At 40.6% G+C, this 12,466-nt stretch overlaps 2 protein-coding genes across 2 annotated transcripts in view; one reads left to right on the top strand and one right to left on the bottom strand.

Moving 5' to 3' along the window:
• LOC144493677 (calcium uniporter protein, mitochondrial-like) overlaps nt 1-4,475 on the top strand; it is a 126,753-nt gene extending 122,278 nt beyond the window's left edge. Inside the window, exons 7-8 of the mRNA XM_078212981.1 lie at nt 1,411-1,527; nt 3,165-4,475. Coding sequence (XP_078069107.1) covers nt 1,411-1,527; nt 3,165-3,242 — 195 coding nt within the window. The 3' untranslated portion in view covers nt 3,243-4,475. The remainder of the gene's footprint in view (nt 1-1,410; nt 1,528-3,164) is intronic.
• Nucleotides 4,476-6,175: 1,700 nt separating this feature from the next.
• LOC144493681 (caspase-6-like) overlaps nt 6,176-12,466 on the bottom strand; it is a 30,846-nt gene continuing 24,555 nt past the window's right edge. The window contains exons 6-8 of the mRNA XM_078212996.1: nt 11,850-12,025; nt 9,533-9,692; nt 6,176-7,988 (exon numbers count right to left, since the gene is read on the bottom strand). Of these exons, the coding sequence (XP_078069122.1) occupies nt 7,750-7,988; nt 9,533-9,692; nt 11,850-12,025 (575 nt within the window). The 3' untranslated portion in view covers nt 6,176-7,749. The remainder of the gene's footprint in view (nt 7,989-9,532; nt 9,693-11,849; nt 12,026-12,466) is intronic.

The raw sequence follows: 12,466 nt of genomic DNA, 5'->3' as shown, positions 1-12,466 counted from the left end.
CTGTTTTCATCAGATGGTGAGGAAAGGATTTAAGATGAAGAAGCGTAACAGTCCTTTTGATGGTAATTATACTAGGGGATATCAGTGTGTAATGAAGCTGTCATTGTGCAAAGAGAGGAGACATAAAGGGCAGAATTTTCCTGTCCCGCCTGCCACGGGAATCATAGCAGGCAGGAGGCGGACCTTGGAAGGGTCCATTAACCTCGGGCGAGATTTTCTGGTCTTGGGGCGAGCGCAGCTGGAAACTCCCGCCCAAAGTCATCAAGGCACAGAAAGAAACCATTTGACCAGTCGAGTCCCACTGGCTCTCCGTCGTGTGATCCAGTCAGTCCCATTCCCCTCCTCTGCCCTGCAGCGCTGAGGGTTTATTTCCTCCCTTTTGAAATAATTAATCAGCTCCATTTTCCCCACCCATGTGGAGAGTTTCAGATTGTTAACCCTCGCTGAGTAAAAAGTCCCTCCTCTCACCTCACTTGAATCTTTCCCAAATCTTAAAATGAGAGGGCCCTTGTAGCACCCGCGTATGGGAACTGCTGCTCTTTGTCTCCATGTCTAAACCTGTCTCCATCTTGTAAACCTCTATCAGATCTCCCCTCAGTCTGCTTTGCCTGAAGGAGAATAACCCCACCTCCTTTATTCTACTTCTGTATGCTTGTGCCCAACCCTCCCCCACTACCCCCGTCCCACAAATTTAGTTTAAATCCGGCTTCTTCAACTGGGATTGTGCATTGTGGTCTGTGAAGCCCCTTCCTCTGACCCTTGGAGCCGGTAAATGCCGATAAGTCATTTGAGCAAGAATATTACCAATTATACCTCCTGCAAGGTAGGAGATTCTTTAGTTCGGAGAAGTAAGTTGTATTTTTCCAACCCAAATCCTGGCCTATGGGTAAGCGTGAGATAAAAGGTTTATAGGAAGGGATTATTTGTTTCAAGTTAGAGGAATGGTCGAGTTAGGACCTCGAAACACGAGAGCTAAATGACGGAGTGAGGTGGATGAGCTGAGTGCCCTTTTTCTTATATCTACATTCTTCTCCCACTTAATAAATACACATTGGGTTGATTCTGGGCTCCTGATAGGGAGCTGTGTTCATAGAAATTGTTCTTTCCATTAAGAGACTGGAATATCGTGGCTTGTAAAGTACAGCTCCTCACACGGAATATCAAATCAGCCCATAATCTACAGCAAACTTAGTAAATAACATTTGCCTTGGGATGAGGGATGGGTGGGTGGGGGTGGGGGGTCTGTCAGTCACGTGGTTGGGATTTATGATATCTGAAGGGAGTGTTTTGGTGTGATATTTAGTTGGAGTGTAAATGATCGTGGTCCTGCTCTGGCCTTACAGGGACAGGAATGGGTAATGTTATTTGGCATTGTAGCCAACGTACTTAAATTGCATCTCTCTCCTTTAGGATTGTGTTTATCCTGATGTAAAAGACAGACAGTTCCTTCACTATTTTCATCGAGGTGCCAGACGAAGCAGCTTTGACCTGGAGAAATACAACAAGATCAAGGAGGAGATGGCTGAGGTTAGATAGCAGCTGGTTCAAAAAATAGAAATTGTGTATGAATTGTTTGACCAAAAGGTAGTCTTGACAACCTCCTTTCTGCCCTGTCCACCCCGCTTTCTGCTACTTTGGGCTCTGCAGTGGAACAGTCACCACTGTTCCTTACCTTCCTCTCCAGAAGGTGATTGCGTTCACCTCATAACTTTGGCTGAAACTCGGATCATTGGTGTGACCCCTTTACTGAAGCTTCTCTGTCTGGTAAATATTTTCTCGTCATGTTAGCGATGTGGATTTATCCCAAAATTATCCCTTGGTTCTCTGCCGCTAGTTTTCCAATACCTCCTCCTCCTCCTCCTCTGAGCACCCCACCTCGTTCCACTCCTTTTGACCCTGCTTTAAAAATCACTATCTGTGGCCTTCCCCAAGTTGCACCCTATGTTTCTCCCCGAAATATGCTCCTTCAGCCTTTATCATTTTAATCTTCAACACTACTCAGCTTGTTCTTTTTCCCCTGATTTCACTGCACTCTTGTCCTCCCTATACATCCCTATCCATATCCTTGCTTACCCTTTCTGCTGCCTTTGACAGTTGACCACACCATCTTCAGTGCCTCCACTCCACACTCAGCTCATTTGGATGTCCTTGCTTGTTTCCAGTCTTACCTAGCCAGTCACAGCATTGCTTTCTTTTCTCACCATTGCACATTCACCTTTGGAGTCCCCAAGGATCTTTCTTTGGCCATCTTCTGTTCTTCATCCACACAATGTCCATTGAAGATCTGCAGTCAACATTAAATGTATGTTGTCCCCTGCACTATCTCGATATTGTCAAAATTGCTTGTCCATTTACCAGTTTTGAATGAGCTGTAGTTATTTCCAGTTAAACACGATTTTCTGGCCTGGTACAAAAACTCTCTGCTCTTCCCACTAATTTCAGTTTCATTGCCAATTACTGTCTCAGCTTGAACAAGATTGATCGCAGTCTTTCAATTCTATTTGACACGGAGCTGAACCTCTGACCCTAGATTATCTTTATCACAAAGACTGCTGTCTCACCCTCTGTAATATTGCCCATTTTCACCTTGCTGTTGCTAAAAACTCTCGGTACTTTTCTTACCTCTGGACTCAACTATTTTGATGCTTACCTGATCAGTTTCCCATGCTCAACCATGTTTTATGAATTTCAGCTTACACTAAACTCTTGCTGTCCAAATCCTATCCTGCAGTAAGTTCCACCCTTGTTCTCACTGACCTATATTCGCATTGTCCTCAAACACCTCCCAATTTAAAATTCACATCTTTATGTTTAAAATTCTTCATAATATTTTTCCATCCCTATCTCTGCAACCCACTCTCTTTTAATTGTGGCTTTTTGGACATCCTTCACCATCCCACTTCCTTCATTCCACCATAGGCGGCCATGCATTTGACTGACTAGACTCAATGTTCTTATTTACCATCCAAACCGCTCTTAAGACTTAAAGCCCACCTCTTGATCACATTTTTGGTCACCCCACCTGTCATCTCCACCTTTAGTTTGTCAATTCTAGTTTTTTCTGTTTACAGGCCTGTGGATTTTTTTTGTGTCAATAGATGTGCAGCGTTAATGCAAGTTGTTGAGGTTTGCTGATTTTGTGATTTTTGTTTTGTTTTCCATAGGTAGAAACAAACCTCAGGCGACTGCGTAACCCTTTGCAACTGCAACTTCCAATCGAACCATTAAACGGCAAAGATTAAAATGAAACTGTAATAGATGGGGACATAAACTTGGGACCATGCTTCATTCTGACATTGATCTCTTTACCAGAGCAACATTTAGATCTCATCACAATGCCTAGGCAGGCGTTTACCTGTCTCTCTCTTTCACTTTTATTTAAAAACTGATTTTATTTGTGTGTAATATCCTTTTTTGCAATTCCGTGGCATTCTTTGAGCGAAATGCCTATGGAACTGGTTTAAACTCTGCTATTGATACACACTTTCTTCCCCAACTCCCCATCCTCTTAGTTTCCAACCCCAATATTTCAGATACAAAGCTCTGACGATTAGCTTGCTACAGCGAGAGTGGTCTTTTACACAATGTTTGAAACCTGTGGTGAAGTTGCTCCATACTGCAGTTTTAATGCTGCGATCTTGATTACAAAGAAGTGCTCCTCCTTTACACCGGAAAGACCAGCAATCTCGCAAAATTACCAATACAATGGGTTAAGTACCAACTTGTAGAAAAATGTGATTAATTTGTGAAGGGGTTAACAATGTTTGCAGCAGGAAGATCAATTTTTATTGAGTTGAAATTATTACAGTAAATGTGCCTCCTTAAAAGCAGGTATTGATTTTGGGAGTCAAGTACTCTGGATTATATCGGGATGTTAGCCAAAGTGAGTTCTGCTTTAAGGAGATGTGCTTTAAAAGGTATTCTTGTTGAAATCTGGCGAACAGCATTAGCACTTAAGACTGTTTTTCTAATGTGCACGGTTGCTGTGGTACAAATGGGATTTGAAAAGTGGGTCAGTATACTCACTCGTACCATTTGCAGTGGGAAAGGTCACGGCACGTACTTTCAGATGTGTTCTGGCCTCTAATTGTAGCCAGTATGGGAGGCTCACTTTGGGTAGAATTTAAATTATAGCCTTCTGCAGTCATGTTTTTTATTTTCAGCGGTTTTTAAAAAATTGAACATGTCATTGGTGAACTGCAAAAACAATGAAGCAAGTTGACTTTTTCAATTCTTTCTCATACGGACTGCTTGATGCTCTCTTTTTCAGCCCCGGTGCCAAAGGTGGCCATTAAAAGGCAGTGTTGTTTGTACTAACAGAATAAACTGCAGTATTTAAACTTGCTCTGCCTCAGTCATGAATGAAGATTTTTCTCTGTGCCAAATATAAGCGATGAGCCTTAAAGAAAGTGTTTGAAATTGTTCTTTTATCCCTATTAATTCTGAAAGAAATGGGGGGGGGGGGTGAGTCTCCCAAAAAATTTCAAAGTGTTGAATTTGCATAAAAACTGGAGTAAATCGAGCTGTTTTTTTTCCAGCGAGGGTTTAAAAACGAACCTCCCACACTCTCTGCAATGCTGAGTGTCCTAGCTTGAATCGCTCCAAAACTCAGGGGGCAGCGCCTATTCCCGCTGAGCGGGCCACTGCACATGCACTGAGATCGCCGCATGGGCAGTGGCCTCACACTGGCCACCTCTCGATCGCCGGCCAGCCTGTGCCCCCTGCATCACCTGCCATGTGACCCCCCTCAAGGTCCAATCGCTAGTCTCCCAAACATGCCCAGGCCAGCCTTGACCAACCCTCCTTACTCTCTCCCCCACACACCCCAACGGCCAGTTTTGATCGCTAGCCTCCCTCCTTCTGTCAGAGTGGCAGCAGGACCCCCTCCCATTTGGCGATGCCCCCTTGGCACTGCACAATGCCTGGTGCCCAACTTTCTTGGGGGGGGGGGGGGGGGGCACCTTGATTGTGACCCCCCCTTCCCCACTTCAGCAGGGTCAAGCTGCCAGTTCAATGCAAGTGGGGAGCTATAGTAAACCTCGCTGGAGTGAAATACTTTGAGGGGAGGAGGGGAGAGTGAGGGGAGGAGGGGAGAGTGAGGGAGGGAGGGGAGGAGGGGAGAGGGAGGGGAGAGGGAGGGGAGGAGGGGAGAGGGAGGGGAGGAGGGGAGAGGGAGGGAAGGAGGGGGGAGGGGAGGGGGGGGTTGGCCCGAGACTGGCAGGCCCGGCCTCCGCTAGAGTCTCCCATCCCGCTGCACTACAAAAGCCGCGGGATGGGAGATTCGTTCCCATGGTTTTGAAATCTGTCTATTGTGTTTTTAAAACTTAGTTCCCTCAGACCTTGTGCTGCCTCTGCTCATTAAAAAACAACCAAGACAGGGGAGTTTGGCAAATATTATAACTTCTTACAGCAGGTTTCTTTCAGACTTGTCTTTTCTTGGTAGATGGGAAATTGAATGTTATTTCTGGGACTTGCGGGTTGTGAACTATTTCTTGTCCTGTCGTCTCCCCTCCAGTTTGAAAATGGTTTTCAGTCGATTAAAAATCTAAAATGATTAATTTTGACAATGTAAACAGTACAAAGACATGTTTTCAGTGCCTGCGGTTTTTGTGACTAATACCAACTGGTTAGTCTTGTGGTTCGTGTTGATGGCTGAATGCACCTTATCAGATTTTGTTCCATGAGAGAGGGAGGCAGATTTCAGCTTGTCAAGTAAGAATACTCCCACATCATTTCTTATAAAAATGCCCCAACTACAGTCAGAAGCTACAATCACGATACCGATAGCTCATAAGGCAGGGCAGAGCTTGGTTTGCATAAATATTAAGCAGTTTGATTATTGGTTTTGGCAGTGAAACAAGGATTATGTTAGAATAATCCATGTGTGTTTAGTACTGTCCAGAAAATGTATAGAAATGTCTGGGAAAAAGTGACTGTGCTCTACTTTAATAAAAACTGTAATGTTATACTATCCTATAAATTTGCTGCATCCTAATTTTCATATGAATGAGGGTCAGTCTTTGGAAGACCTCTTTGCTCTCCCATTGTCCCAGAGATTTGTGAATGTGCATCTTGTATGTCACTCCAGGCCACATAGAATTAATGAACAATTCCGGCATCGCATGCTAATATTTGAATTATTTTTTTCTTATGATTATTGAAAATGCACAATATTAAACTGATTAGTTTTTGCCTTTAATCAAACAGAATGGAATGGTGTCTCCTTCATTTCCAGTGGGGCAGGTGATATTCAACACTATAGTACTGACTTTGTAAGGTTGTTTTGTTCCACTATAGTTGAAGCATTCCTGTTCAAAGAAAAATAAATCAGATGGATATTTTAATTTTGACCTTTAGTAATTTCTTGGTTCTTGCTTGTTCTGCAGACTTTGAGCCTAATTGAGTTTCTCTTCTCCCCTGCCCCCATTATCCTGTATCTGACCTTTACACTTCCTTGTCTGAAATCAGTTTTCATTTGACGGTAAATGTGATTGAGATTAGATCATGAATTTTGTCAATACTTACATGCAAGTGTGAAAAAAGCAGTTTAACACCAGTAATATTTTCCCAAGAATTTAAGAAGTCAACTTAGTGTCATTGCTTGTCTTAACTATCCATTACACTGTTGTAGTACTTACTGCATCAATGGGCTTGGCAATCTGTTTATCTACCTGGTTTTGAAAGAATCTAAAATAGTTAATGCTCACATATGTGAAATGTTACTAGGAAATTTAAAATTGCTTGCTTATAGTTAAGAGACTGTTCCAACATTCCCAGCAACTGATTTACTTTGATAATCAAGTCCATTCTTTCACCTTTGGTGAATATTTATACTACATAAACTTACTCAGAATAAAGAGTGGCCAGGTTTAGCTTATTGACTTTTAAACATTCTTCCACAAAGCTGAAATTTAATAAACTTAACCAGTTTGTTGCTGGTATTAAGGATGTGAATATGATCAGGTATCAATTAATATCTACAACACAGTTGATCAATTTTTTTTTTACTTGGAATACTTCATGATCATACAAATAAGACACCACAATGCATCTGACCCACAGGGAAACACAGACTTCACAGCTATATGTGTGGGTCATTTTCTTAGTCTATGAAAACATGATTGGACAAAATGAAATGTTCCTGAAACATTCCAGTTTAAACTTATGGCTATATCTCAAGGCACTAAGATTTGTTACAACTGCCCTCAATGACCCTCAGGAGTGACCACAGTCACTACGCAATGAATTTGAGAGCGGCTCACACCAATGAAAAACTACTCACTCACCCACATGAAAGAGTGAAAAGGTGGGGAGTATTGTGGAATACACAATGCCTTTTTTAAAAAAGATTAAAAGTCATTAGTTGCTCTCAAAGTACCACATCATGACAGTATAAAGTTTTAAAAGTTTCCCTTCACCAATAATTCAAAAGTACAAAAGACTGTGTCTATGACTCTACAAAGACTGTCATAAATTGCCTGACTGAAAAAAAATCTTGACTAAAGCAAAGGTGGAATCAGTTTTGATATTTTTATAACTAAAAGCAAATCCTACTCCTGATTGGATGAGAAAAAATTATCTTCGGTTTGTGAATTTTTTTTTGAGCGGATTATATAATTTGTCCAGCATGAAACTAACTGTTCAGAGTTGTACTTTAAGCTCAAAAGGTTGCTCATTATTCTTTAAAGAGAGAAAAAAAGGCTTTGCCAAGATCAACCAAACTGTTAAGCAGAACAAACTCTCGATTTGCTATGAAGTCTTCGGTTTAAAATACAATTTCTTGGTAAGCATTGAGGCAAAGCAGGGGACTTGTTTCTTCCCTATTGCACTCCGATCCTGGCAGTTGAACACACTTCGCTGTGACACCTTCCTGTTCACCAGGGTCAGAAACTCTGTGAACTCGATTTGTGAACCGTGGCTCTCAAGTAATTCGCAGAAATCCTGAATGTACCAAGAGCCATTTATAGTTTCACGATGAGAGTAGAAACCTACGGCAAGAAGAAAATATTTGGATAGAATCTATTGTATATAATTTAAAACATTACTCTGCTTGAAGCAGATTTTCAACAACTTGTAATTATACTACATCTTTAATATAAACCGCACCTTCTTCCTCCCAGGCATTTCACAACAAAACTTGATGCTGACCTACATGAGGAGGAAGAAGAGTAGATAACCAATGAGGGGACACTGTTTTAAAAAAACATAGGTAAAGATGGCGGATTTCCTTAATAAACTACAGTCGACAATGATTTCATGGTCATCATTAGACTTTTAATTCCTGATTTTGCTGAAGTGAAATTCCACTATCTGCCATGAACTCCGGTCCCCAGTACATTACCCGAGGTTTTTAAGATTGCGAGTCCAGTGACAATACCGCTACACCACCTTTCCTTTGCTCGTCAAGGGAATCAAAAGTTATGGGAATGTGGAACTTAAAACACAAACAGATCAGTCATTTTATTGAATAGCCGAGCAGGTTGAGGGCTGAATGTACATTGATTGTAATAAGCCAGGAGGTAGGTTTTAAGGTATTTCTTAAGAGGTTTAGGGAGCAACTTGCAGAGCTTGATGAAGGCACAAAACTGGTGAAGTAATTAAAATCAGGAACATTCGAGAGACCAAGAGAAATCTCATTAGTACAAGAGGAAAAATGTACTCTGCAATATTTTGGCCAGTTTTCAATAGATGTGCTACTTTGGGCACCAATATTTAAGCCATTGAAAGATTTCAGCAAAACAATTCTAGAGTTGGAGTTTCCTATGACCATGACAATATATTCATTGTAGGTAAGTAAGCTAATAAAATGTAATCTTTTTAGTACATTGAATGGAAAAGACTATTTTACTCTGGATGGGGAGTCAGGGGATATATATTTAAAATTGCCAGCAAGAATTACTCAGTTATTGAAGCAGAGGATGTTTTGCCATTGTGGGTGATTGCAGTCAAAGCCAGTGCATCTTTTAAGGGAGAACAATAGATTAAAATATGAGAAGTTGGATTAATTCTGAGTGCTACGTGAAGAGACATGCACCTATCCATGCTCACACTGAGGCAACAATCAAAAACAGAACCTGTCCCGCACATGGTGTTAAGCAATTTTATTTGTCTTTGTTGGAGGTGGGGGAAAAAGTGCTCCAGTGACTACACACATCCTAAACGTTTTGCACCAATTCAATCAATTGTGTCAAACTCCTGCATTGAGACTTCACTTTTCAATATTAGCCATGGAAAATAGCCAACATGGATGTTGAAAGGATGTGGAGAGTGAATGAGGAAATCAGGGATTGGGAAGAACGATATTTCACCACAGATTTTGAAACAGAGTTGACATTTGCCAAAGTTGCTTTCTCTGAAAGTAGCAGCTAAAATAAAGCTGCATTGTGGCACAGCGGCAGGACATTGATAATGAGGTACTGGAAGGAAATTTAAAACCAAACCAAAGAGCTAATGTGTCGCCCGGAATGGGATTCTCTAGGGAATGACAAATTCCAATTGGTACGTGGAGGTTGTGAACAAATGAGAAAATTACCTTCAGCTACTGAATAGCACATAATGAAATCTGCACCAGCAGGTAATGTAGGCATGGTTCCTGCATCAACAACCACTTCATTCACCACAGGCTGTGCATCTACTGCATCCACCTCATCCATGGGCATCACTGGCTCATCATGTTTGTCTCCTCGACATGCCTGATAATCATAAATGGCAACAACATTCTCAAACAGAGTAATACACTAGGTAATTCTGCTAATTTTAGTTCCTCAGACTAGAAATTTCCTGCCACCATTATTTCTCCATTTCTAGGTTTTCACCACTACTTGGGTCACAAATCCATTCCATACATTGATCAATTATTAGTCCGAGTATGACCCAGGTCCTTTTCTAATCTTGTAGCTTTATAAGGGAGACTTTGCAGTATTCATGTGGAAACTGCACACCCTCCAGGAACTTACATCCACAAAAGTGAATGGAAGGGAGAAAATTTAACATCTGTAATCTACCAGGAGCACAAAAGTGGAAATACACTCTTAATTTCAAGTAAGTTTTCTGATTATGGTTACAATTTAAGATCACCCCTCTGACCCTATTTCTCTCCCCAAGGCTGAAAAACTCTCACCAGTATTATTCACTCTGTCAATTGCTGTCCTGCAGTGGTTGAATATTGATTCTAAGATTTCCAAGTCTTTCCCAACATCATCCTTAGTGACATTATCATGCATGGAATACGCAGTCATAATGTAATACTTTACATCCACCCTCATTAAATTTATCTGTCCACTCAGATTAATTGCATCATGTGTAGCTTAATTCTGTAGGAGTTATAACAATGGCATTTCCAGAGCCACAATTATTATACACAAGTTACATGTATTTGTAACCATACAATTTTGTACAAAGCTGAATTAGAATGGATATTGTAACATCTGCAGTGATAGTAACCAATAATTTTTCACCATTACAGCCTTGTATGAATGTTAACTCACGACTATTACTGCATCTCATCTACTTTAGAAAGATCATACATCTTAATGGAAACCTGAATTACCAATATTTCATCTTCATTCAAATAGTCATTGGTGACACAATTGCCTTTCCAGAATGCTACGAGAGCAGGGATTAGTTCCAAGCTATTAAACTGGTGCAGCTACCCTGTATAAAATGGTCTTTGTACATAAGAATGCGTTAAACTGTACGTGAATACTGTTAAAAGATTTAGTGATTCTAGCTTCAAAACAGTGAGAAAACTTGCAGAGTTTGGTTTAAACTTCCAAAAACTGGAACTTCGCGGATGACATTGCTATTATTAGCAGCTGGTTTAGAAAATGTATTCACATTCCCCGTTATTTCAGTAAGTTATTTCATGTATTATTTGAGGTAATTTGGTGCGCCTAATGTTGTCTATTCAATGAGAAGAGCAATCTGTAGCCCACAGCTACCTTCAACAAAAACTGAAGGAAACAGTTCTGTGACTGGATGAATTACCTCCCACCACCACCCTATATTCAACCTTTTTTTATTCATTCATGGGACATGGGTGTTGCGGGCTGGCCAGCATTTATTGCTCATCCCGAGAGCAGTTAAACAAATTGCTGCAGCTTTGGAGTCACACGTAGGCCAGACCAGATAAGAACGGCAGATTTCCTTCCCTAAAGCACATTAGTGAACCAGATGGGTTTTTTTCCCAACAACTGACAACAGTTTCACAGTCATCAGTAGATTTTTAATTCAAATTCCGTCATCTGCCAAGGTGGGATTTGAACCCACGTCCCCAGAACATTAGTTGAGTTTCTGGATTAATAGTCTAGCGATAATACCACTAGGCCACTGCCTCCCAAATGTTAACCCACTACTATTACCATATCTAGCCACTCAGCTCCCTGGCACTCCCACCTCTGGGCCAAGAGGTTTGACAAGCAAAACCGTCTATAAATATTTTTGAAAATTTGAGAGATATCCCCCCCACCCCTGGAATAACATTGAAGCTGAAGTAGTTACAGAAGGCTTCAGAGTTTCGAAGAAAAATCATATTGAACTAGAAACATTAACTCTTGTCTCTTTCACCACAGATTTGGCCAGACCTGCCAGATTTGTAATTCAGATTTCCAACACACGCAGTATTTTAAGTTATAAAAAGTATTAGTCATTTACTTGGAGAGAAAATGTATGGATATTCTGCACTGAAAACCCAAGTATTACAACTAAATCTATGCGCAGCAATTTAGATTAACTTCATAATTGCAGTATTGTCACTTAACTTTCAATAATAACTTAAAGTAAAAAAACAAATTCAAAATGCTCATATTTTACTACTTAGAAAGCCAAATAGGTACATGGATTCACTTTACCTGAATTACAAATATTTTAGGTTTTCCAACCAGGGAACGACATTTATCTCCTCTAAAACGTTCAGTTACATCTTGTAGGTTTATTTTTGCATCAAAAGCAAAAATGTGATTGTTCTCCCCATGGCTAAGAAAGACACACAAAAAGCAGTCCGCGTCGGAATGATCTGAACTAGCCACTGTGAAGAAAAGAATAATATTTGAAGTTAGATCTGAAGTATTAAACAAAATCAATGAATAAATCATACATGGCATAGAACTTGGCAATACACTCAAATCAAATATATAAATTAAACTAAACTAGTCTGTTTGTTCCATGAGGAGGATTCCAAAAAACGTCTCCGTTTTTCTCATGCCTTTCCAGGCCTCAGATTCTCCCATAAATGGCAGGGTGTATTCTCACTTTCACACCCTCATTGGGCCCAGTGCTTCTGCTGAGGCTCTCCCTCAAATACCTCCTCAATCCACTTCTCTATTCCCAACTCTTAACCTGGAGTTTGGTTTAGTACTCTCCCAGGATTAGAAATTTCAGCCACTTGGCTAAATTCTGGTATTCCACCCTTGTTTTTTCAGTGATGTATTTGAAAGCTATCACACTTTAAACATTAAAGAAAAAACAG

The sequence above is a fragment of the Mustelus asterias genome, chromosome 1 (genome assembly GCF_964213995.1).
Source record: "Mustelus asterias chromosome 1, sMusAst1.hap1.1, whole genome shotgun sequence".
Taxonomy (NCBI): Eukaryota; Metazoa; Chordata; class Chondrichthyes; order Carcharhiniformes; family Triakidae; genus Mustelus; species Mustelus asterias.
Note: the sequence above shows the minus strand (reverse complement) of the source record. Positions and strands in the feature narration are given on the sequence as shown.